At 36.6% G+C, this 26,620-nt stretch overlaps 2 protein-coding genes across 5 annotated transcripts in view; one reads left to right on the forward strand and one right to left on the reverse strand.

Annotated features, from left to right (window-relative positions):
- The first annotated feature begins 201 nt into the window (after positions 1–201).
- Positions 202–26,620, forward strand: part of KLHL3 (kelch like family member 3) — a 283,446-nt gene continuing 257,027 nt past the window's right edge. The window contains exon 1 of one of the 2 annotated variants that reach the window (XM_041761278.1): positions 202–334. The gene's annotated coding sequence lies outside the window, so the exon portion shown is untranslated. Of the gene's footprint in view, positions 335–5,372; positions 5,389–26,620 lie in introns of those variants that run through there. The other variant, XM_041761281.1, reaches the window with a different exon arrangement.
- MYOT (myotilin) lies at positions 1,571–20,532 on the reverse strand. Of its 3 annotated transcripts, XM_041761287.1 has the most exons (11): positions 20,378–20,423; positions 17,926–17,995; positions 17,227–17,790; positions 11,741–11,915; positions 10,541–10,645; positions 7,414–7,463; positions 6,454–6,586; positions 5,046–5,253; positions 2,961–3,126; positions 2,403–2,536; positions 1,571–2,180 (listed from the first exon to the last, which is right to left on the reverse strand). In XM_041761287.1, the coding sequence occupies exons 3-11, from the start codon at positions 17,580–17,582 to the stop codon at positions 2,008–2,010; spliced, it is 1,500 nt and encodes a 499-aa protein (XP_041617221.1). In that variant the 5' UTR covers positions 17,583–17,790; positions 17,926–17,995; positions 20,378–20,423; the 3' UTR covers positions 1,571–2,007. The 3 variants fall into 3 exon arrangements, with proteins under 3 accessions (XP_041617221.1, XP_041617222.1, XP_041617220.1); XM_041761288.1 differs by lacking the exon at positions 17,926–17,995 and having other exon boundaries at positions 7,414–7,460; positions 20,378–20,532; XM_041761286.1 differs by lacking the exon at positions 17,926–17,995 and having other exon boundaries at positions 20,378–20,532.

Consider the following 26,620-nt stretch of genomic DNA (forward strand, 5'->3'; position numbering starts at 1 on the left):
CGGCGGGCCGCGCCTGCGCGTAACTTCGCGACGCGCGCCCCTTGGCTCCTGCGCCTGCGCGCCCCCTCACGCTCCTGCCCCGGCGCAAGCCGCGCTACAAGTGGCCAGCGCGCGTGCGCACCGAGGATGCTCTGGAAAGCCGGCGGCCGAGGCGGGGCTGGGAGTTGCGGCGTTTGTCTCTGGCGGAGGGAGACTCGGCTTCTCGGGCGAATCTGGCTTTGGGCCTGGGGTTGGTCGTAAAAATCGTAGTAATTAATTCTAACGGGCTACTGTGTCTTGAACACCTTTTACATTTATTGGCTTGTTTAGTCTTCACATCCCCCCTTCCTGAAAGGTAGGTGTTTTATCGTCATTTTAGGTCTGGAGACGCCGAGGCGCCGAGAGAGAGGGAGAGAGAGAGAGAGAGAGAGTCAGTGACTTACCGAAGTGCACAGGTGGTCGGGGCAGGTGTGCTGGACGCCAGAGCCCACGCCGGTTCTCGTTAACCGAGAGCTGCTGCTGGATATAGCTTCCACCCCGCTTGTCACCCAGTGTGGCTAAAGAAGGCGATAAATTAAAGAAAAAAAAAATTCCAGCTCTGAAGTGATTAGGTCTTGGATGAGTGAGGCCAAACAGGAGACCTTGGGAGCCCAGACTCCTACCTGGCCCAGAAGCTTTGCAAAGATGGGGAACGTTTGTAAACCAAAAAAATGGCTGTAAATGAAGGCATCCAAAACCCCACCAGGATATGAGACAGGAGAGACTCTCATGTCGGAAAAAGGGAAAATGAAATGGAATTCAGTAGAAAGGCCCTAGGGCTGGCCAGCAAAGAAAAACCATCAAGCTGTTGGGGAAGTAAAAAAAACAAAACAAAAAAAAAACCAAACCGCTTTTGTGATTTCTCTGAAAGAGATGTTGAGTGATGTTGATAAATGCTATTTCATGTGTAGATAAAAAGCAAAACGAGGCCACACAGCAGTGAGGGTCAAAGACTACCAATGATAAAAGAAATAGAGGCCTAGCAAAAGGCCATGGCGAGTGGACAGGAGGCCTAAGAAGAAAGGGCTAATGTCCTAGCTTAAGAACTGTGTAATAAAAGGATTCTCCCTTCCTGTACTTAGATTCTCAGATGCTCACAAAATTATGCCTTCTAATGTTATAGGTTATCTGCACTTGAAATGTAGGAAGAACTCCCCCTCCCCCCACTGGCATCAAAATTTACTTAAAATACAAAAATTCGGCAGATGACTCTATAAACTCTTCTTACTGAGCCGTTGAGCTCAATAGGCTCCAAGATCTTGAAGGCTTAAGGACTTTTTTGGTTAAAACAAAATCACAATTTCAGGAGAGATCTGTCGGAATTTAAGTTATTGTGGTTGCTTGCTTTTGAAGTGAAAACCATAGAAAAGTCTAGCCTAATGTCAGGAATTGACTGAGCTGTAAGTGAGCTTCATTGAGACACAGTTCTAGAACATAATATTGTTGCTTTTTGGGACCTTGTTGTTCTTAGGTTTTGCTAAGTGTTGTATAGTATGTAAAGACCAGAAAGTTACGTTTTAAATATCTAGACTTTTGTGAAGAGAAGACAGTCTTTTTAAATATTTGAAATTTTATTCTCTTTTGACATTGAACTATGGAACACTCAGATAATCTATGCCTTGTTAGTATTCCTATAAGAGAAAACAGGTAAAACGGTATTTAGAAAGCAGTACCGGTAAACCTTATTACAAGCATTAGAAGTGCTTAAAAAGTTGATGTGTATGACTTAAATGTTAAAATCTCACATTTTGAGATGGATTCTACAATTACAAACTCATATGCCCAGATTTTCCAGAGGCTTCGCAAACCAGAGAAGAAGATAGAATGTGCAAGAGTCAAAGGATAAATATAAATGTATATTAGTTATATTACCTAATTAAAGCCATAATCTGTTAATACTGCCATGGATTTATTTATTTTAAAAATTTAATTTAATTGAATATATTACTAATAACGTAGTTATTGTGTTTTCCAGTGTTGGTAACCTCATTAAAGTTCTTCACTTTCATAGAGTCCAGATTGAGCTGCCAGACGCTGAAATTCTCCTTCAGGGTTAAAAGCTTGTTTCACATCCAGACCTCTACCGTTAAGTGCGAAATATTTACTGAAAGTTGGTCGAACACGTAACTGCTTAGGGGCCGGAAGAGTTTGGTTTTGACGGACTGAAATAGATCAAATAGAGGTTAATTCAGAAAACCTGTTCTAAACAAATGGGTTGCACTAGGTATTCAGTATCAGACAGGAAAAGAAAAAAAATCAGAACTAATTATGGGGAAAATCTCATATTTTATACTATACATTTTTATATTTTGCTGGGATTTGTGTTTCTAACTAAATGTTTCTGATTAGTCCTTTATAATGCTTGGGTTTATAGCATGACATACCTGTAACATCTAATCTTGTGTTACATGTGGTCACTCCAGCTTCATTAACTGCAGACACAGTATACCACCCAGCATCTTTCTTGTTTACATCTTTTATCAGTAAAGTAACTCTTCCAGAGTTATCATGATATAAACTGAAAAGAAACAATAATAAAAAATTGAAGTATAGGAATTAATTTTCCCGTGAATGTTTATTTATGATGCCTCTGACACAGGGCGTCTGCTTGTTAGAAAACGAAGCATTTGGAAATTCTGAGACTGTACCTAGTCAATGCCAAATAGGTATTGGTTTTATGGAGTTTAATCCCCCCTTTAATTTTGTTTGTGTCATAATTTCCTTGAGCCATCTTTCTTTATTGATAGCAAAAAGGTAAATCCTAGCTTTATGCCTTAAATTTTTTATTAGTAGAATCAGGGTTAATGAGGTTTATTGTATTTCTACACATGGTTTAAGAACTAGACAGTGAGATTACAAATGCATGCCATTTATAATGCATTTCAAGTGCAACTGCATTCACCCAAATAAACTAGAGGTACGTCTAAAAATACTTATCCTACCTTATTCGATCAGTGTTGAATTGTACCATTTCATTATTTCTTTTCCAGAAAAGCTTTGGTGGAGGTACAGCTGAGATTTGGCATTCTAGCTTCACTGAGTCTCCCTCAAAAACTTTTTTGCTTTGTGGTTTGTAGATAAACATTGGTGCTCTTCTATGTTCTTTTGCTACATATTAATAAAAAATTCAAGTATTGGAAATATTATAAAAAGATAAGTCAAACCAAGGTGTTATGAAATTTGTATGTTGACATAAAAAGTTTAAAAAACACTAATTCAAGAAGATTGGAAGCTTTATGTTTTAGCATTAGTTAAAACAACATACAGTAATACTATTTGGTAATATTATACCAATTAGAGTTCTAAAACAGTAATGTAATGTATTGAATTTATAATCATGTTTCATTCAAAGAATTTAAGTTATATTCTCATTTATGTCTCTTCTAAGAGGAAACATCATCAGTGGTGGCAAGACTAGACAGCTTAGGTTCAAATTCTCCATTTGCTCCACCAGCTATGCCAAATTGGGAAAAATTTGCTCAGTTTCTCTGAGGCTCAGTTTTATCTATTGTAAAATAGTTAAATAGATAATGCACTCTAAAATACATATAGGTAATAATGACTGCTCTGCCTACCACTACCTTTCAAAACTACTGTGAGGATCAGCTGGGATGATGAATGAAGAAGCATTTTGTAAACTGTAAAATAGTATATGAATGTCTGTAATTGTTACGTCATTTCTTTAATTACCTGAGGGAGAAGAGGAATTGATACTATATACTACTGTAACCCTAGCTTTTCTGAAGGAGAAATGAAATTGGATAGATATCTGCCAAAGCCTCTTTCAGCTCTAACATTATAGTATTTCTGGAGCTCTTGGCACAAAAAGGATTTGCCCAAAGTTAATCACCTGAATTGGATTTGTTTTGATTCCCAGATCACTAGTTTTTCCGTTAGGCTGAGGCCCTTTATTAATTGTATCATAGAATAATCTTAAAGATTTTTCGTTGTTCCGAGTAGAATACAAACTCAAGGAAGTTGCCCATCCTTCAACTTGATCAAGATTTTATATAATCATCAGTGAATTGTAGCAAAATATCTCTTCTACAATATACTAGGGCTTAAACCATTACAAATGAAATATATATTTAAAGTACTTAAGCTGTAATATTTTAAAGTAACTGCAGAAGTTTTCTAAGAAACTGCCTTACTGAAAAGAAATTCGAGGCATGAGTTTAGCCATACCTGTTTTCTAAAGCAAGTACGCATGTTTTTGTTATAATTAGAGACTAGTTTCATAGTAAAGAAAACAATGTAAGGCTAAAAGTTAACGTTAATTCCTCAGTTTTAAATTATGTGTGATCATGACAATTCTGTAAAAACAGGAATCAGATTATTTTGGACTATATGTCAGAGAAATGATTAGACTAATATATTCCACTTTAAGATCCTTTAGTTAAATTTAAAAATGCTTGTATAGTTGACCCTTGAACAATGCTAGGGCGTTGGACCACCCCCCCACCCTATGCAGTTGAAAATCTGCATTAACTTTTGACTCCCCAAAAAGTTAACTACTAATAGCGTACACTTGACTGGAAGCTTTAATGATAATATAAACAGTCAATTAACATATTTTGTATGTTAAATGTATTATATACTGGATTCTTAAATTGAACCAGAGAAAATATTTAAAAAATCATGAGTAAGTGAAAATAACATAAACAGTACTGTGTTGTTAAAAATTTGCATGTAAGTGGAAATGTGTTCAAACAGTGTTCAAACTGATGTTCAAGGGTCAGCTGTATGCCTTATTTATTTTGTCTGAAATTGCACCATTTCTTTATTTCTTTTCCTGAAAAACTTTGGTTGTAGGTCTGTCATTGAAGTTTCACTGAGTTTCCCTAAAAAATGCTCCCTTCTCTTCTACCACCACCATTCTGTGGCTTTTAGATAAAAATTGGTATTCTGCTGGGTTGTGTAGACATTAACCTTAAATATGAAGTCACCTGGGCTTTTCTTTTTTAACACTTGTTTTTAAAAATACTGCTAGATTTTAAGGAGCCCTTGTAGATCTCTTTGAAGCTTACCCAGGACATCCAGCTGCACGGTAAAGGTGGCTTCTCCTGCTCTATTCTTGGCAACACATGCATAAGCACCTGCATCTGAAGCTCTGACCACTTCAAAGATGAGTGAATGAAAACCCTTTTCAGACACTATCATTTTGTGAAAATCATCTGATTGAACTGGTCTTCCATTCAGATACCATGACACATCAGGAGCTGGCAATCCGCTTACCTGGAAAGGAAAACAGAAGATGACAGTATTTTAAATTATATCATCACTGGAACCTATTTGTCCTTTTACAGATTTTAACCATTCTAGTGTATGAGTGGGTTTGTGATGCAAAATGCAAAGCAAGAGCTTAAAAAGGTATTTGGTTTCAACGATTTTTTTTTTTTAACAAAACAGTGGAAATTAAAACTCGAAATTAACTTAGTATTTTCAGACTACCTCAAACCAGATCTAACCCTTTTGTATGTAACCTCAGGCTCCTTAAGATCTCTCAGTTACTATAATTAGAATATCAATTTATGTTATGTAGGTCTCCACAAGAAATAGGAAGTGCTATGGCATTTTTCACTAATGGTGACTGCAAATGAAGTCCCACGGGGACATACATGTGACACTTGCTGATCTAATGAATGACTTTACCAAAACAGAGTGTTCTTGAGCGATAATTCTGGTTTTTAAATGCCAGTTTGTTAAGTGTTTTTCTTTAACCCTTAATAATTAAATCCATATACTTTGATTCATAAGGAATCCAGAAAAATATTTTATAAGAAAAGGATTCCAAAATGAGGATAGTAAAAATGGAGGTCTTTCTAAAGATCCCTTCTAGCTTAAAGAACTCTTCTAGGCCAACTGAGTAGGTTAGCTTGAATTTCTTAATGGAGAAGAATTAAAGAGGCATTTTGCTTTAGAAATTCTATTGTTTTGGTAGTTTCCCTTATGTACTTTATGCCTGTTTACTCAGTTAAGCCTCATAATTTTATGAGGAGGTACGTTTGTTACTCCCATTTTACAGAGGACACAGAAAACAGAGAGGTTAATTGCCCTATCTGAGGTTACACAGCTGTATAGTGCCAGAGCCAGGATTCAAACCCAGGTAAGCTTGGCTCCAGAATTTTTGTTCTTACCCACTGTACATGTTATTTGTTAAGGTGTTCAGTAAGTTATTTATTTTGTGGGGGGGGGGTGGGCAGGAGCAGACTGGGAGAGAGACTCTTATACGGGCTCCATGCCCAGCCCAGAGTCTGACGCGGGGCTCAATCTCACAGTCCTGAGATCAAAACCTGAGCCGAAATTCAGAGTTGAACACTTAACTGACTGAGCCACCCAGGTGCCCCAGGTGTGTAGCAAGATATGAAGAGCAAGAGGACATTTTCCAAAACGCAGTGTCTTGATAATTTTCCTCCAGTGTTTTTGAGCTCTTACTTTGAAATCCATTCTGCAGAATCTTCCTTCTTCAATTGACATGTTCTCTGGCACTTGAATGAAACGAGGTGGGTAAAATTTCTCCTGGATTGCATCCTGATCATTCACATCTCCCCTTGAAGATGACCTACTTCTACAAAAATATTTTAATAATCACTATGTAGGAAAGTTGTCATTGTTCTTCCTTTTACACAAATATAGTTAAGCCACTGGATTGGAACCCAGAGTCTCTAATGTTTGATATGTTAGTGTAATAACAATAGAGAGAAGCCTTGGAACTCCTATTTAGCAGTGGCATATTTGTTGATTATTAGAAATGGTAGCAATTTAGAAACGTCTGGTACAAATTATATATCTTTGTGTTTTCTATACAATGCTATAAATTGATGAAGAAACTGATTACAATGCAGAGTACCCCATGGACAGTTCTTTTTTTTTTAATAATAAATTTATTTTTTATTGGTGTTCAATTTACCAACATACAGAATAACACCCAGTGCTCATCCCGTCAAGTGCCCCCCTCAGTGCCCGTTACCCATTCACCCCCACCCCCCGCCCTCCTCCCCTTCTACCACCCCTAGTTCATTTCCCAGAGTTAGGGGTCTTTATGTTCTGTCTCCCTTCCCATGGAGAGTTCTTATCATGTGCAATGATTTAGTAATTGGAATTGGGTTTCAATTACCATGAGAAAGTTGCTTAACAGGGACATGTGGCCCTGGCTTATTTGACCAAAACATATAAAAAAGACTTCCTCTGAGATCTAGCTCTGATAATTAGCAGATAAAAATTTTGATCATCCTCTTAGGCATTAGAAAATTCACATTTTTAAAAATAAAAAGTGTAGAAGGCTTGTAAGGCTTTATAGATACTACATTTTTAAGCTGAAAATATTTTTGGTAGCAAAATGTTTCTTTAAGAATGAGAAGAAAAAAAAAGAATGAGAAGAAAAATTATTTTTACCTTACTTGTGATGTAGGAACTTGCAGTCGTGCATGTTCTAAGTTGTGCTGCTTGAAATTAGAACAAAGTGAGATTGTCAACATGATTGTTAGCTTGAAATGAAGCAGAGTTAAGTATCATAGTTGAACATCTCTTTGCTGACTGTATTTGGGCAGTCATGGTTAATCACATATATAGTTGATCCTTTGACAACACTGGTTTGAACAGCACAGACTCACTTATATGAAGGTTTTTTTTTTAAAGATAAATATAGTACAGCACAGTACTTTATATTTTCTCAGCATCTTTTTCCTCTATTTTAAGAATATAGTATATAATACATATAGCACCCAAGATCTGTGTTAATCTACTTATTGGTAAGGCTTCTGGTCAACAGTAGGCTATTAGTTGGGGAGTCAGAAGTTATATGTGGATTTGAACTATTGTTGGGGGGGCTCAGCACCTCTAACTCCTGCATTGTTCAAAGGTTAAGTATTAAAAACAACTGAAGTATAGTACACTGACCTTCTAATACTCTAGCAAGAAATCCCCGTAATTAATAGGACTATTCAACAGGCATGGTATATGAAAATTAGCTAGCCTTGGAATTTTTGGTGGTTCATATTTCATATGAGTATTTTACAACAAAGGGTGATGTGTCCCCCTGGTGTATTTGAAATGAGAGCACATAGTACAGATTGTCCTTTAGTAAAACAGGAATAGACATGAAGTCACTTGTGTTGGCAGTTTATTCAGGGTATTATGCCTACTGTTCAAAAGTGCACTAGCAGCAGTTAACACATATTAGACTGGAAAATACTTCTCTTTTTAGCTTATGGCACAAAATCATGATGGACACCGTGAAAGGTATGTGTAGAGCTATGAGAAGGTTTGAAGAAACATTAAATATTTCCTGCTAAATAAAGGTATATTTAAGGAAACTTTTTTTTTTTTTTAAGATTTTATTTATTTACTCATGGGAGGCACAGAGAGAGAGAGGCAGAGACATAGGCAGAAAGAAAAGCAGGCTCCATGTAGGGACCCTGAGGTGGGACTCAATCCTGGGACTCCAGGATCACGCCCTGGGACTCCAGGATCACGCCCTGGCCCTAAGGCGGCTGCTCAAACACTGAGCCACCCAGGCATCCCAAGGAAACATCTTTTAGGATTTATATTTGAGCCCCAGGAAATTATTTCCATTTGGGAATAAAACCAGAGATCGATGGAAATCATAATTAAATATCTTCTCATATACTTAGTACTTATTTTGTGTATTTCACAAAATACATGTGCAATGATAAATTTACTTGTTTGAATGAAGCTGATCAGGAACAAGCCTGTGGGATTGCATAGTAGGCAAGACAAGTGAAGAATATATATGTATCCAAATATCTGGAAAACATTTATATATATATATAAATTGCACACACACATATATATGTGCAACAAATCTGAGTACAAGTTATTTTGTAATGAATATGTTTAATGTATTTGGTCATTTTAAAATAAAATTCTTAAAACTAACAAATTTTGACTAGTCTTAAGGTTATCTAAGCAAAATGTCAAAAAAATTCATTTATCAAATCAGTTGAGTTTTTGATAAAGTCATCTGATTAAACCTCAAATATCCAAATTTTTGACTTTTTCCTATAGTAGTGGTTTGAATATATATATTTATATTCAGAATTTAATATTTCAGTTTTACATAATTTGATGACATCTTGGGTTATTAGAATGTTTGAAGCATACAAAATCTAGGATTTATCTTTTCTGATTTCATGATATTTTGCTGCTATCTTTTTTCTTGGTACCATCACCTTCATTTTAATGTATTTAAGGAATGTATGAGAAAAATGATACATTGGTGCCCTCAAAACCATACACTGAATTTATAACATTGGCCATCAATATAATGTTTTGAGTTACTTCTAACAGAGGTAGTTTCACATCTTGTAATCTGTACAGTCCAGAGCCCAACTCAGAGTAGGTGCTCCATATAAATGAACTAATCGAATGAATGTATGGACTGTTGAGTAGCTAAAAAGAGATTCAAGTTCTGTTTTCATTTTCTCATTACTTGCCCTATTAGACCCTGCTCTATCCTTTTTAGTAGGTCTAATCACCTTTAACAAAACAAAAATTCTATTTTCAATTTCCTGTGCTTAGAGGCTTGGGGTTCTTGGGTGTCGAATCTTATCCCTTTGGCTCCCAGTTTCTTGTGGAGTTTTTGGCAAGAAATGAGAGGTGACTACACAAGGAAGACAGCAGTAACAGTTCAGTCTGTTCTTCAACTGTGTATTTGTCTTCAGGGTTAAGTTTACTTGTTGGAATGAAGCTGATCAGGAACAAGCCTGTGGGATATTCACTTTTGCCCTCCATGAAGTTTATCTGTTCTTTGAAAGGATCCTTTTGTTAATCTTAGAGCCGTTACTCAAGGCTTTTTTATTGTTGCTGTTGCTTGTTTTGTTTTTAATAAGAATTTTTGAATACACTAACAAAGGGAATTGGATGTTTCATTAGTTTCACAATTTTATTTAAGTTATTTATTTATTTATTTATTTATTTATTTATTTATGAAAGAGCACAAGGAGGGAAAGAGGCAGAGACAGGGAGAAGCGTACTCCCTGCTGAGCAGGGAGCTGGAAGTGTGGCTCAATCCCAGGACCCTTATATCCTGACCTGAGCTGAAGTCAGACACTTAACTGACTGAGCCTCCCCAGTGCCCTCACAATTATATTTTAAAATATTGAAATGATTAACAGCTTACGAGAAAAGGTTATAATTACTATAGCTTAGAGTTTTAACTTCTGTCATATTAAAGATTTACAACTCATAAATTGTCTATCCCTGCAAACCTTGGAAAAAGAGTTGTAGATGTAACAGACTACTAAATGTCCAGATGAAAAGTGACACTCTTAGCCTTTTGATATTTTGACTTTGTGACATTTCATATGCTGATATTAGAAGGCAAGAAAATGGGGTAAAATTTTAAGTTTGTATATTTTAGCTCATGTGGCCTCTCCTTTTTATACATAATGGAGCATGGAAATGATTGACTTTTGCTTCAAATGGTATTTGTAAGCATTTGGAAAACAAGACATTTAAAAATCACACCAAAGAAAAGTAGGTAAAGATGATTATAATTTACCTGTGGTGAGTCTTGTGCCTCACTGTCATTTTGAGCTTGAAATACGGCAGCTGCATTCTGTGGTCCTAGCAATCTGCGAGCCATCTTCTCCTCATATGTTAGCCGCTTTAAATAAATCATTAAGGAGATAGTAATGAGATGTAATAAAACTTGTTTGCATATCTTTACCTTAAAAACTACCAAGAATTACACTAAAGAAGTATAGTTCTGTCGAATTACAGATATTTATTATGTTTTAAAACTTTGTTTTCATTCAAAGCATTTCCCTTCCATTCTAGTGCTACCTCCCTCATCTGTTTTCCTCTTGCTCTTAGGAGACGCAGGCATAACCACCCTTAAGTAAGGCTATCCCAAGTCAAGGGAAGTTCTTCACCTTCCTTTTTGTTCTGCATCTTCTCGTTTGCTCCATCTTTGAAGATTGTACAACATATCCTCACATGGAGAAATAACTTTTATTAAATGAACTTTTATTAAATATTAGATTTAATTTCTGTTTGAAAGCAGTGCAACTGGTATGTTAAATGTATTTGGATTTAAGGTGTATAGTACTGTTTCAAAGATAAGTGACTGATATAGTAGGTACAGAAGAGTTGTCTCATAAATCTCATAGCTATATGTCCAATAGTAAATACCACAGCATACGAAGAAGTCGAGAGTATTTCCTATTGGTTATTTGGTCATCAGACATATTTTATGAGAGAGTAATGCTTAAAATTTCTATTAAATTTTTCAGATTTCTTTTTCTTCTCATGCTTCATTCTTTTTTTAAAGATTTTATTTATTCACGAGTAACACACACACACACACACACACACACACACACACACACACAGAGGCAGAGACACAGGCAGAGGGAGAAGCAGGTTTCATGCAAGGAACCTGATGTGGGACTCGATCCTGGGTCTCCAGGGTCACACCCCAGGCTGAAGGCGGCACTAAGCCACTGAGCCACCAGGGCTACCTGCTTCATTTTTTTTTACATTGTTTTACATTCTCTACTTCTTTTGTGTCATTCTACTACTACTGAAAACCAAGAGGTGGTTTAATGCGTAGTATTTGATATTGGATCCAAATAGTTCTTCATTTTAGATAATCCTATCCCTTGAGGATTATATGGACATAGATCTGTGAGATAGAACTTTCTTAGATTAGATTTTATAGTTTAATTGGCTTTTTGTGTAAAATAGACATTTAGCTTACTTGATTTCCATTATGAAGAAGACTGTCTTTGCATTTTAGCTTTCTCTCCAAATCTTGAATCAGAGCTTCTTTTGATCCTTGTATTTCATGGTCAGGAGTCCTTGGGATGGGCTTAGCATTTGTCCTTTGGGATGGCTTAGCATTTACAGGTTGGCCAAATGAGGGTTGTTGGTAGCTTTAAAAAGAAAAAATATATTTTATTTTATTTTTTTTAATTTTTATTTATTTATGATAGTCACAGAGAGAGAGAGAGAGAGAGAGAGAGAGAGAGAGGCAGAGACACAGGCAGAGGGAGAAGCAGGCTCCATGCACCGGGAGCCCGACGTGGGATTTGATCCAGGGTCTCCCAGATCGCGCCCTGGGCCAAAGGCAGGCGCCAAACCGCTGCGCCACCCAGGGATCCCGAAAAAATATATTTTAATAAAGTTTTTATTTATTTAAGTAATCTCTATACCCAGTATGGGGCTTGAAATCAGGACCTTGAGATCAAGAGTCACATGGTCTGTGACTGAGCCAGTCAGGCACCCCAGAAAGATTTTTTTAAAAAGATCTTCAAAGTAAGATGTGGTACTAAAACAGAATTGACCTTACTCTGTCAGTTACCTTTATACAGGTTGAAACTACCACTTAGTACTATTAGCGTTGTTAAAAACAATTTTCTAGCAACAGTCAAGAGGGATTTAATAAGAATGGTTACTAGCTTTTTTTTTTTTTTTTTTTTTGTCTTGGCAAATTAAAATTTAGCGGCTGGAGGAATGAATTAGATTAGGCATAAGGAGGATGTCCTTCCTGGAAGATCTTCCCTAAAGTAGTGAGAGAGTAAGTCTAGTTACTGGCTGCTTGAGAGTTCTTACAGTCTTAGAATTCAATTTGGTAAGTTTGTTTCATGAGTGAATACCATTCTCAGCTCCCTATGATCTCATGTTGAAGTTTGAAATTGGTGATGATGGGAGTATGTACAACAGGAAAATTGGTAAAATACCACAAATCATAGATCCTTTCTCCAGGGCTGATTGTTAAACATTTACCAGCGTGACCACTGGTATTTAGTGAATATTCTGTTGATTTGAATGTAGTCTACAGTTGACATAGTCTGGCTTTTCTTTTAACTCCCAATTCCTATTAATTTGTTAGCTTACACAATTCAAGTGTGGTACTATGTAACAAATAGCTTTTACAGTAACAGTGATTTCTTAAATGTTGCTGACATGATTTTTAGAGAAAGAAAGGAATAATTAGAGGAGGAAGGAGTAAGAAATATAACCTGAATGAAAAGGGGAGTTGGAGGGAAAAAAACAAATTTGAATAGTAGTTGAAGAATTTGGTTTAAATCCGTATTCCAAATTCTGATCCTAAGTTATCTTGAAAGATGTTTTAACCCCTTCCTGCATTCCCCGGTTGATTGTGACAGAGTGCAGGGGGTAGGGATTCCTGTATTACTAGATTTGTTAGGTAGCTTGTACTTTACCAGTTGTTTGTTCAGATTTCACCTGGTTTATTCATTTAGGGCCCAGCAGGCAAGCACTTATATCTGTTTAATGCAGGATAACTGGTCACTACCCTCACTGAATATTTTAGCAGTCTCATAATAAACCTCTAGTTACCAAGATGAGGCAGCTTGGATCTCTTTTCTGACCTGTTCCTGTCCAGATATTTTCAAGGCATTAAAAGAACTTACAAGCAGGTCCGTGGCTGGCTCAGTCTGTTAAGCGTCTGCCCTCTCCTCAGATCATGATCTGGGGGCCCTGGGATGGAGCCCTGTGTCGGGTTCCCTGCTAAGTGGAGAGTCTGCTTGACACTCTCCCTCTGTGCTCTCTCTTGCATATGCGTGCTCTCAAATAAATAAAAAATCTTAAAAAAAATAAAAGAACTTATAAGCTAAGTGGAAATTTATCTCATTTGAGAGGAGATGGAGTTTTAATTCTTGCAGGCTTTGGAGACTTGGTTAGTAATCTCTAGATTATAAACATTCTGAAGTAAAAAAGATGGCTTATTACTAACCATTGTAATGTTTATTTTCACACATGAAGTTATGGTATAGACATTACTGTATCAGTTGAATGAATGAATGTTTTTATTTGTATTCAGGATGCTCTGTATTGAAGGTTGATGGTACACAGTTCTCCCCTTTACATTTTAGGTCTTCAGGGCTGTCTATATTAATGCTTAACTAAAGTCTGATTTGTTCAGTTAAGTAAATAACTAAATCAAGTGTTTAAATAAATAGTTATTATTTTTTAAGATTCAATTCTCATGTCAAAATGGTAAAATTCCTTTGGTCTTACAGATCTATTATTCTTACTATATGAAGTTTTGATAGCCTATTTTTTTAAGATTTTGTTTTTTATTTATTTTAGAGAGAGAGTGGAGAGAGAGAGGGAGAGAATCTTAAGCAGACTCTACACTGAGTGCAGAACTCCATGTGGGACTTGATCTCTCAACTCTGAAATCATGACCTGAGCTGAAACCAAATTAGACATTTAACCAACTAAGCCACTCAGGAGCCCCATAGCCTGTTTTCTTTTCTTTTCTTTTCTTTTCTTTTCTTTTCTTTCTTTCTTTCTTTCTTTCTTTCTTTCTTTCTTTCTTTCTTTCTTTCTTTCTTTCTTTTGATGTTAGCCTACCATCTTTATAAAATTTACATTTGTTAAAGTGAATTAGAATCAAATAAAGTTGTTTTTGTACTGTCATAATATAATGCAATATATCTAAGAAATCTTGAAGGATTATCAGAACCAAGCGTGAGAATCACTGATATGTATGTGATCTAGTCACATTCACTGAATTCCCCTATCAACTTATTTTTTTATTTATTCATTTATAAGATTTATTTATTTATTTATTCATGAGAGACACAGAGAAAGGTAGAGACATAGGCAGAGGGAGAGCAGGCTTCCTTGAGGAGCCTGATATGGGACTCAACCCCAAGACCCCAGGATCACAATCTAAGCCAAAAGCAGATGCTCAATCACTGAGCCACCCAGGTGCCCCTCTCTTATGATTTTTTTCTTTTCTTTTTTAATATTTTATTTATTCATGAGAGATGCAGAGAGAGAGAGAGAGAGGCAGAGACACAGGCAGAAGTAGGAGCAGACTCCATGCAGGGAGCCCGATGTGGGACTTGATCCTGGGACTCCAGGATCACACTTTGAGCCAAAGGCAGATGCTTAATTGCTGAACCACTCAGGTGTTCCCCCCCACCTCCCATCAGTTTAGATGGCCTAAATGTTAAGACTAGATATGTGCTCATATTTATAAACTAATATTATTCTTGAACCCTGCTTCACCCGTCTTTTTATTCCCTATCATTAATCACCCACATTAGTAATTTTGTTATAGATCATAAAACTGAATCACCGAGCAGGTAAGGCACACTTGCTGAATGTCACACAGCAGGCTTTTTGAATGGAATAATTAGAATTAGAGATATCCTCAATTTCTGATTGACTGAATAAAATGTTTGCTTAAGGGTTTCCTCCTGATGAAAAGCTAAATAAAGCTTTCAAAGCAATCTAGGTCAGAATCCAAGGGATTATTTTGAAGGCAGGGTGAACTTCAGGCCACCATAACAATGAGGGAGCTGTGCACAAATGTTCAAAGGGCCAGAGCTTTCCACCCTGTGCAGCTGGACACCCAATGGATATCAAGTGGCTGTGGGAAGATTAAAAGAGTTATCTATGATTGCTGCAAATGGAGCAGCTAAAGCTGGATCTTTGATCTCTGGTTTGGGGACCTCCTATGCTTATTTCTTATCCTCTCCATTTTTGCCTTTTTCTTTCAGTTCTGTGCACAGAGCCAGGAACATGATTGAGGTTCCATAATATTTGTAGCTTTCTTTTCTGGGCAGATATTTGGAATAGGGTTGAAAGACTAAGGCAAAAGAGTGTAGTCAGAACAGGTTGTTTATTTATTTGGCCTTGGTCCCCAGAAAAGATGATTTTAGATAAAAAATGTTCAATAGGAGATCTGAAAATAGAAAGGTAGATGAAAAATGATCATTGGGGTAAAATGCAACAAGAAAAATCTACAATGTGTGATTATGGGTATAACGGAAATTTTGGAGGGAAGAGAAAGAGAGGGCTCCTAATTCTTAAAGGCATCTTTAAAAAAAGGTTGGGACGCCTGTATGGCTCATTGGTTGAGCATCTGCCTTTGGCTCAGGTTGTGATCCCTGGTCCTGGGATCAAGTCCCGCATTGGGCTGCCTGCAAGGAGCCTACTTCTCCAGCTCTGCCTGTGTCTCTGCCTCTCTCTGGGTCTCTCATGAATAAATAAATAAAATCTGTTAAAAAAATATTAGGTCAAATGAATGCCATTTTTTGTAGGTGAAAAATAGTTGACTATCAGCCATTTCAAGTGGTTCAACCTAATATATATATAGGATTCTAACATATTTTTGGCTTTCTTCATTTTGATTTTTTAAGATGTTGTATTTTTTGCAGATTGACTTGCTGTAGTTGGTTCAACTGTTTCCAGAGTTGTCACCAACAATAGGAATCTCTAGAAAAATTAGCCTCCAGAGAAGACTGAGGGAAATTATCAAGCGTCTCAGCAAATTTGTTGATAAGTTTGTAACAAAACATATTCCATCAGACAATTTTTCAGATGCCTCTGAATTATCCGGTGTGTTAGCCAGCCAAGGGATAGGAAAACTGATATCTCTAGGTTTGCATAAGCACAAAGTATTTAGTTCATGTTTTAAAAAAAGCACAGCCACCATGTCCTTATTCATATCAGGTTCTCCTAGGATAGTTTTGGGGCTTTGCAAGTAGTACATGCTTGCATAAGGCACCAGGTATTCTTCTCTTTATTTAGACAGAACAATCAGCTCAACCAGTTTGGATGAATGTGGTTTTAATTACCAAAGGGAATCCTAAGGTCATGTATCTGTTCAAGCCTTTCTTCTGATTATAGTAAGGAAAATTCATACACTTCAGCATCTGAATCCCAGGTTTTTATTTAAATTTTTTTTTTTTTTTTAGCCAACTGGATATTCAGGGTCAGAGGGGAAATGGATAGGAAGAAAAGACTGAGACCGAGAAGACATTTAATAGCCTCTGCTTATGTGAGAGGAAATCCTATCTGAGGAAGAGCAGACAGGTGTTCTTCATCTCAGCTGAGCCCAGAACCAGAGGAATTAAATTTACAGCATGAGAACCTTAACTTAGAACTGGGAGAGAATAGTTCACTGTCCATGGGTATGTTAGGAATCTTTTTTTTTTTTTTGAAGATGGAAAATAGGTAAGTAATAGTATGTGATAATAGGTAATTTGGGTTTAGCTTAATATAAGCACTAGAGAATGGATCAGATAAAACCTCTTACTGCATCCTGATTCAAGGTGTCTTAGGAGAATGATGTGAGACCTTGAGGTCAAGTTGCCTGTTTAGATAACAAATAGAGAACCAGGACATCCCCCGCCCCCACTCTTCAGATGCAAGGTCAGTGTATATGCAATATATAGTTATACATAAAAGAAATTCACTTACTTGGAGTCCACATTGGAAGGGATTTTACTGCTACTATAATCAGGCTGTGATGGTAATATGGAGCTGAGGAAGCTGGCTGGGGACTGGTTATAGGTGGCCGTAACCCTTTGGCCTGGGTTGGAGCCAGCATGCTGCTGGGGAGAAGCAGGGAAAGCAGAGGAGGACATGGTGACATGAGAGCTCAATGTTGAGGAGGCACAATATCTTTGCTCTGAGCATTGGCGGGGCTGGATGATAATGGAAGACTGTTTGGTCTGGCTAGAATAGCTGGAGGTTTCCGGTCCGGGAGGCTGCAGTCTGGAGCCACATGGATTTTGGGATTGAATGAAGTGTTTTGGACGTTCGTAGTTAAACATGCTTAGCTGGTATATGGAAGATGAAGGCAATTTATTACTGTAATAATTTGCTCCTGGAAGAGTGGGGTCCTTAATTTGGGGTGGCAAGCCTGGAATCACAGACAGTCCCAAGGAATCAGAAGCAGTCTTGGTCTGCCCCTCGTTGAGATCTTGGGAATATTGTGCTCCTGTCTTTGATGGAGTAGACTTCTCTTGAAGAATATTGTTCCTTCAAAAAGCAAAAAAAAAAAAAAAAAAAAAAAAAAGATTCAGTTAAAATATTTTCATAAAAAACTATTGTTTGTTTTACATCTTTAGGAGCGTATACAGCTTTTTTTTTTTTCTTATATGCTTTCAAGGTCACCTCAAGGTGGAACTTCCCTGGCTTCTAGGCCTCTTCCTTTAGCTCTGTCTTTGTACAAATGACTTTTCTCCTGAGAACAAGAAGAAATGATTTATTAATATTTGTTTGCCTCTGGGTAATTCTTAAAGCATGCCCAGTGACTTTCAAGATAAAGGAGTGGGAAGTTTGAGTTTGGCAAGTGGTTGGTTACTTACGGAAAGAAGTTCTGTGATGTTGCTCAGTGTGATAATTTTATGGTTTTAAGATTAACTTTTGCCCAGAAGATTCAGTTTTATTAACCACAGAGATTTAATGATTTAAATTATTAGCTGTTAAATATCTAACATTCAACTCCCATTCAGTCTGTATTTTTCCTGTTGCTCATGAAGACCAATGAAAGCTCTTCTGATACACCAGTTAATTAATGTCCTGGTGATCTGTGATGAATGATGTCCTGCTAAATCAAGGGGAACAGTAAGCTTTTTTATAAAGAACATGAGCGTCTGCATTTATTCCTTCATCCTTTTAGAATTTCATAAAGTAGAAGGAACATGTATAAATCATTGTTGTCAACTTGGAGTGTATTCTTTTATTTATTTATTTTTTTTTACCTTTCAATGTACTGCCTCTTTTTCTTTCCTTGATTCCAAATTGACCATAGTGCCAAACTAAATGATAATTAAGGAATCTGTGTCTTTCTTTGTGTATGTATGTATGTCTATTCCAGAGCGATATATAAATTCTTGTTATTTTTAGATTATCTAGTTATTGGTGTCGATATTCTCTTAGTTTGCTTTCTATTTTTTCATATTTCATGTGTATTTTAGACTAATTCTGAAATTGTTTCAGCTTCTCTTTTACTCTTTTTCCCGAAATGGCAGACAAGGATGTATAGAAGGATGTAAGGCAGTATGAAGCTAGTTATGCCTTACCAGAAAGGATGGGTGCTATTTCTCTGACTTAATTCTGCATTGGTTCTTCTGACTTCCTATAATCCCCATTTTTCCTTAGATGAATCTTTTGCCCCTAAAATCAACCTTGAAGGATTATATTTGTCTCTGATTTCTTCCATTATTATGGTAAATCTAAGCGGAACTATATGTAGACATTATACACACAGACTAGCCCTATGAATTGTGGCGTTAATTCTGTCTCTAATCAAAATATCAGGTAATTTAGTTCAAAATACATTTAATTTTACATAGTATAAGCCAACTCTGAGATAATGATAAATTAAACTTTTAATTGATAAAGCTAACCTGTCATCATCAAAATGAGATCTTAAAGTTGTTTAATTTCCTATCTTGAAGAACGTATCATTTTTAATGAACAAAATTCAGACCAAATAGCTTTATCCTAAGGCTATGCAGGTAGTTTAGAGTTAAATTAAAACTAGCAGTTTTAGGAAAGAACAAATGTGACTTAACAGTGAAGAGGAAAAAAAAAAAAAAAAAACAGTGAAGAGGAAGATTCTGTTGAAAAAGAACACTTAAAAATCCATATATTCCTTAATTTCAAGTTTATGAAGACAAACATGTTCAAGTAGAGTGCATTTTAGTAATTAACTATATTAGGCCTTTAAATTGTTGGAGGAAAACATCCAGAAGGAGGCTTTAATTAGATCTTCTCAAAAAAGGGCTCTATTTCAAGGCAAGTAGTTTTATAGTTATGGGCTTATTCATTGCATTGCAGAATTAAATCCAAATTTGGTTCTTAAATTCCTTTTTAGGAAGGCAAATCATTCAGATTCATTTCATATAGCAAGTAATAAACTGTTTAACAAAGAGCCAGTAGATATTTTCCAAATGTTCCCTGTTTTTTTTAAATATATGTTTTTAGAATATCAACTATCTTGTACATTTTGGTATCAGCCAGCATAGTTAACAATTACTGTTATTTTCAAAGCTCAATTGAAAATATGTTCTTTCAAAAGTTTCATTGTTCCCATGTTTCAACAAAATTTTATGCAGTTGCTCAAATAGATAACTCTGAGAAGCTTTTCTTCATATTTGTAGTCACTGTCCAAAGACTTAATTCTATAATAGATTCTTTTACATGACAGTATCATTTTATTCCAAATAATCGTAAATACATTTCAAAGATTTTATAAGTAAAATACTATGCAGTTTCCTATTTAAAAATCTTAACTTTTTCTTTCTAATACAGTTCAGACTTGCACAAAAACTGATTGGGGGTATATCCTAGGACATCAATTACAGTCAGACCAAGTATCCCAGAAAAAATGATTTAAAAATACTAACACATGACCATCTTTCCTTGTACCTTTTCTATAATGCCTTCCAGTTTCAGTGTAATGAGTAAGTTACTTTCTCCTCACATTTCTGTATAATAACATGATGTTGTGACTTTCAAACATCTTATGTGAAAATCATCTTTGTGCACATTCCTCTGATTTGGACAGAAACACAAAAACAAAACCCCAAACTGTAGCAGAAATAAAGATGGGACTTACCCGTCGTTCCAGAGGGTGCCAGCTGGGTTTAACCCACTACTGAAGGGAAGGAAGAGGCAACCCCTTCCCTCACAGACTAATCTAGTGGCTCTGTGCTTAGTATTATAGCGCCACTGACTTTTATCAGCTGCCAAACAGTGACATCTGATGTGCTTGCCTGTCCATCTACCTATGCTGGCATGTCAAAGTAAGAGTCCACAATCTAAACAATATCTCAGATGTCTCAGTGATATTTAAGGAGTGGGATTACATGAGCTTCTCTTGCAGGCCTCTTTATTTTAGATGTGAATTTTGACTGTGAGCTTTAGCAAGCTCATGCAGGAGGAAGAGCAAAGAGTTGGGAAGTGGAAAAAAGTCTAAAGAAACTCAAGTTTCTTTATTGTGATGAGGGCTTGGAATCTTTCCTATTTAAGAAAGGACTAAAGGGGAGACTGTATTCCAAGACTGATGTTCTATCTAGTAAAAAATTTTCCAGAAACAAGACAGGGATTGATGGGTTCCAAACTGATTTGTATTGGGTAGTTGTTCTTCTGAAGGCTCCCCCCCCCCCCCACCTTGCCAAATAGAAGTAGGGGTGGAGCAAAGTCCAAGCAGTTTGTTTCAAGAGACAGGGTGTGGTCTTGGCAAAGCAAGAGAGCATGGTGATGGTGGTGTATCACTGGGAAGGTGGTGAAGTGGAAAAACATGATTTAGTTTCTTAGCAAGTTTTCAGAATCTGTATGGCATATGCCTCTATGACCTTGTTCTTTTGTTCTTCAAGAGTTTTGAAACACTTAAGAAATTACCAGACCAAAAAAAAAAAAAAAAAAAAAGAAAGAAAGAAAGAAATTACCAAATAAGCATTCTATAAATTTAGGGCTTTATATTGTCAACTCTTTCCTTCATCTCCCTTAACTCTTAGCAGTTAAACAATTTCCTTTCTCTTTTCACTGAGGAGACTGTCTTGGTATTTTGGTTTCCATTTTTGTTAGGGAACTAAATAATTACAGAGGAAGAAACTTTCAGATCAACAACAGAAGTAGTAAAGGGGTAGGTGGCATGAGTATCAGATCAGTTGAGTGGAATTATCACCATTTAGTGTTTTCAGTTTTGGTATGTTTCTTCTGTTTAAAGCATATCTATTTATTAACCTCCTTCGTGGGTGCTCCAGTATTGATTTAATTACCATGTACATTAAGGTCCAATTGATGTTTGAACGCTTATGAGCCATATAAAATTCTTCACAGCTGACCATGTAGGTGTATCTTCCTTTGGTGTTCAGAGAAAGTTTGATAATTGCTTCCTGGGCACACAGCCATTACTTAGTGGAAAAGGCACACTAGACTGGACGAGTAGGTGTTTGCCTACCAAGTCTTATTTCAGGAATTTCCCAAAATATTTCTCTACATCTGCTTACTGATATTTCAGATTCCATTAATAGGGACAAAGTGTTTTAATCCAAATTAGGGAGACTTAAAATGTAAGTGCAAGTGACAATCAAAGTAGCAAGAATAACCAACAAGTAATAGCATTTACTATGAGTAGGGCTTTGATGTAAGCACTTTAAGTATGGTATATGTGACTGATACTTGGTTCAGAATGGTATGGAAGAGGGGATACTAGATTTGAGGTATCTTAGTACCTAAAAGTTTAAGTTGTTATCCTACCAGGTGAGTAGGGAAGATGCCCAGGACAAACTATGAAGTTCCTAACTTTGCCTAGGGTAGATTCTAAACATACTATAGTTGAGGAATTTTAGTTCCATTTACTGTTTATCCTTTAAGCTTTATCTCTTTTCTTGCCCTATGCCTGTGTAAGATGTAATGTTGGTTTCAGTGTAGTAGCTCTGTGGTACGTCTAGTCTAAAGTTCTTGCCACAGTAAGGGAGTCAAGGACTGATTTTACAAAGGTAAAGAAAGTCTTTGAAGGCCCCATGCTCAATATAATGGTCTATATTTAATAATCTGTTATGGATCTACTTTTCTACTTTATAATGGTTGGTTTACTTTTTTGAATGGTGTTTTGTTTCCTCACAAATATGGCTATTTGAAGGTTTAGTTGCTTATTTAAGAAAAATTGTCCCAAAACTGAAAGAATCCATAAGATGTCACGTGAGTAAACTATATTCCAACCTATCCTCAAAGACAACCTTTTCCATTTATGTCTCTGAATTATCAGTAAGGGCCTCTGGTGAATCATTCTAGTGCCTAACAATATGTAGGTAACTTCCTACTGTCTCACTGAACCATCTCTTGGTGCATGTTAGGGGAATTCTTTATTGTCCTGTCGTCAGTGGAAGGATGGCTTGGCTATTTAGCTGTCACTCATTCATCCCTTTTTTGTTTATAGCTCTTGTTTTTTTAAAACAATACACACATACACACACTATTGTAAAATGGTGCTTGGAGGTTTGTTTAAAGTCAGATGTCAAATGTATGTGATGAGGCTACTTTCTGTTGTATCAACCGAGAAGGCAAATGCTACATTGCAGATGAAAGAAGTAATGAGTGAAGACCACTTCATTTATTTTCAGGTTATGCATAATTCACTATCATTACTGGAGTTCTGTCCTACTGTACCACTTGTAATTTGAAATCTCCTTTTGAGCACTTGATTTGATCTTGTATTCTTTTCAAGCGAGAAATAATGGACATTACACTAGGTTTGGACCCCAGCAGTAAAAATGGTTACATTACTTTTGTTAATGTTCTATAATGTTGTAGACCCATTAATCTTATTATCTGTATTGGAGGCCTGAGTGTAAGTGCCCACTATGCCGTATACCATATACTTGCTATGTAACTTTAGACAAGTTGCTTAAACTCTCTGAGCTTTAATAATTAACTGAAAAACAAAGATAGTATCTGTTTTACTAACCTAATCAGAGGCTTGCTGAGAGACTCAAATGAAACAAGAAATCATATAATGGACTCTTACATGGTTTTTTTTTTTTTTTTTTTTTTTTTTTTTTTTTTTTTTTTTTACATGGTTTAATGTATCTCTTCAACCAAGTTAAATGTTTTCTGAGGGAGGCACTGTTTATTTTTTATCTTAGCCTGGGACATTGTGGGTCATAGTTGACATTCAGTAAAAACTGGCTAACTTTTTTGGAACTTGCATTAATTTTTTTTCACAGATGATTTTTTTAATGAAAAAGATGGTCATCTCCTATGAAAGATCACATAAATTTAATGTCTTTTTAGGTCTTAAAGGCTCACTACTAAACATAGGTAGTCATGGAGAAAAGTTTTAGATATCTGTGTTGGCTGTCTTCTCAAGGGAAGTCTCACACCGAAACTGACATAAAAGCATAGAATGTGCTTAATAAATATTTGTTGAATAAATTGCAGTCTTTTGTCTCACACACTCATTCTTCTTTGACCTCATGAAAAATCTTTATTTAGAAGGGTAGCTATATCCAGGCAACTAGAGATCCCAGAAGGTAAAGGGGTTCCAGGAGACCAACTGAGAAATGACAGTCATAGACTGTTACTGGAGATTCATTGATCCTAAGAAAAAAATGCAGTGAAGTAATGGCGACTGTTATGAATCCCTACTCTGTACTTCACATATGTTGGATATCTGTTAATACAAACTCTCCAAGTACAAACTCTTTCCTTCACTGTCTTCATTGTAAGAAAAATGTGGAGGAAGTACCTATCTCCAGGTCATAGAAGAATGGTGAAACAGCCCTCAAAAGTATCAGCCAGTCGGGATGCCTGGGTGGCTCAGTGGTTGGGCTTCTGCCTTGCCCAGGCCGTGATCCCGGGATTGAGTCCTGTATTGGGCTCCCTTCAAAGAGCCTGCTTCTCCCTCTGCCTGTGTGTCTGCCTCTCTTCTGTGTGTCTCTTATGAATAAATAAATAAAATCTTAACAAAAAAAGTCAGCCAGTCATCTACAATTTTAGTCATTTGCAGAATAAGGAACTTCCATGTAGGTGACCTCCATTCCTTTCCTCTCTAATGTGATAAATTTATTCACTTGATAGACCCAGATACTACTCAAGAAATCTTTTCTTCAAAGAGAATTCATTATCTACATTTAATTATACTAGAAAACAGTCAGGAATGTTTATTTATTAGGTTTTATTAAAGGTATTTAACCTAAATTCAACCTAAAGGTAACTTTAGATTTGTAAAATATTCGGTGTACTATGTTAGACATTGGTAAAACAAAAATTTTAAATGACTCTTTTAAGTATCAGGTCCTCCACCACTCCAGTCCCTCTTTTGGTTTGAGGTTTGTGTTTGGGGGTTGGGGATGATGGTGGATTGTTCTGAATATAGCCTGGTTGGCAAATTCACCTACTGAATTATCTTTCCATTTGTATACTTGCCTTCTAAATGCAAGGACAATTCTGTACGTTTTCTAAGACAACAAGAAGAAACCTGTATCACAAGATGTTTTATGTGTTTATATTGAGATAGAACCCTGAATTATTTTGGGGGAAAAGATTCTACTTATTCAAAGTTTTGTGCTATTTTAGCACTGCTATTTTTTTCCCCCCAGCAAGTCTCTGTAACAAACCTTGAAATGTGAATCTAAGCACATGATTTACTGTTTCAGCCCTGGTGAAAGATTTGATGGAGGGCAAGGGAGAAATGACAGAATTAAGTGATTCAGCTCAGACGGCAAGTGCCCTAAGAGCAGGAACTTTGTCCTGTCCACTGTTGTATCTGCAGGACCAAGAACATTTGTTGAATGAGCAGAGTGTGAGGTCTGTCTGCCCTTACCATTGTGGTTGTAGCTCAGGGAAATTTTCATTGCAGAGATCCTCTTTTGGAACCTGGATCTCATGTTCATTGAAACTGGCTGGTTCAGTAATAGTTGAAGTAATGTTCATTGGGATATCATCTGGACTTTTGTCCTTTGTGTGGGTATCATTGCTCCAGGGAAAGGAGGCCAGTTTTGGAGAAAGTTTCCTCATGGGTAATGTTGGAGAACTCTCTGATTTCTCCACTTCTTTTCCTCCTGAAAAATATAATTATGTACCGTAGATAGAAACAGAATCTTCCTCCTCCTCTTGGCTGAATTGGAGCAAAGAGATTCTGAAAAGTAGTTACCTGGGGAAATGAAGAGTCTTGCTGTGGAGACTGCAGTCCCAGCCTCATTTTCTGCAACACACTTGAATTCCCCAGCATTTTCAGGAAATGCTTCTGTGATAATCAAGGTGCAGACTTCCTCTGGCAAGACAAGAGATTCAACTTGACCAGAGTATTTGGAGACCCCAAATTAACAAATAGTGTGGAGGAATGTCAGGAAAGTAGGTACTAGAAATACAAATCTCAGTATTTCTGAGATTTAAAAAAAATCCATCTGATTAGACTTGTTATTTTTGAGTGAGCTCCTGAAGATACATCTTAAAAATGCAACCTAAAACAATCCCAACAATGTGCCTATCAACTGTCTGACACATCTGCTTACTACTGTGAGTTCAAGGTCCTATAGACAAATTTTCTGAGCTGACCTAAAAATTGTCATTGCCAGGATAGTTTGTTAGTATAGTAATAGCCACATTGTGATGAGCATTACACCTACTTCTTGGACAGCCAACAACTTGGATGTTTGATGTCAGCATACCTCTTTACTGCCTCTCTGTAGAGCTCATGAGTCCCAGATTAGAGGATGAATACATGCTCTATGAGTGCAAAGACCTCCTCAGTGCCCAGAATGGAATGTGGTATCCTCTGAACTAAGTTGAGTGAATGAATAGATGAATAAATACACTGACAAATCCCAGTTATCTTGCTGCTTTTGTTGTGCCAGCTCAAGAGTTGTTATAGGATAGCCTCAAAACTACTCAAGAAGGCAAAGTGATAAAGGACACAAAGTCTTCTGATGGTAATTTCGACTTAATCATTTATTGTCAAGATGTTGAAAAATTGGGGACGTCTGGGCAGTCGGTTAAACGTCTGCCTTCAGCTCAGATTGGGATCTCAGGGTCTTGGGATCGAGCCCTGTTAGGCTCCTCGCTCAGTGGGGAGCCTGCTTCTCCCTCTCCCTCTCTCCTACTTTCCCTGCTTGAACTCTCTCTCTGAAATCAATCAGTCTTAAAAAAGATGAAAAATTGTGCTTACCGGGAACGGATGATAAAGAAGCTTCTGAAAAATAAAACAAGGGAATAGAGAATTTAAAAGTTGATAGTTAATTTAATTTGGAGAAAGGACTATGTGTATATGATAAATACCTTGAATAAATAAAGCATATACAAGATTGACTGTAATCTGGAGTCACAGATTATAAACTGTGTGGAAACCCAGAAA

The sequence above is a fragment of the Vulpes lagopus genome, chromosome 7, assembly GCF_018345385.1.
Source record: "Vulpes lagopus strain Blue_001 chromosome 7, ASM1834538v1, whole genome shotgun sequence".
NCBI classification, from domain to species: Eukaryota; Metazoa; Chordata; class Mammalia; order Carnivora; family Canidae; genus Vulpes; species Vulpes lagopus.

Bases quoted from the DNA above. Each gene is read 5' to 3' on its own strand.
- MYOT (XM_041761286.1), bottom strand. From the start codon at position 17,582: ATGTTTAACTACGAACGTCCAAAACACTTCATTCAATCCCAAAATCCA. The intron at 5,254-6,453 runs GTAAGAGCTCAA...TTTCCTTTCCAG, and splicing joins TCTGCAGAATGGATTTCAAA to GTAAGCGGATTGCCAGCTCC. The intron at 3,127-5,045 runs GTAAGCTTCAAA...ATTAATATGTAG, and splicing joins CGTGCAGCTGGATGTCCTGG to CAAAAGAACATAGAAGAGCA.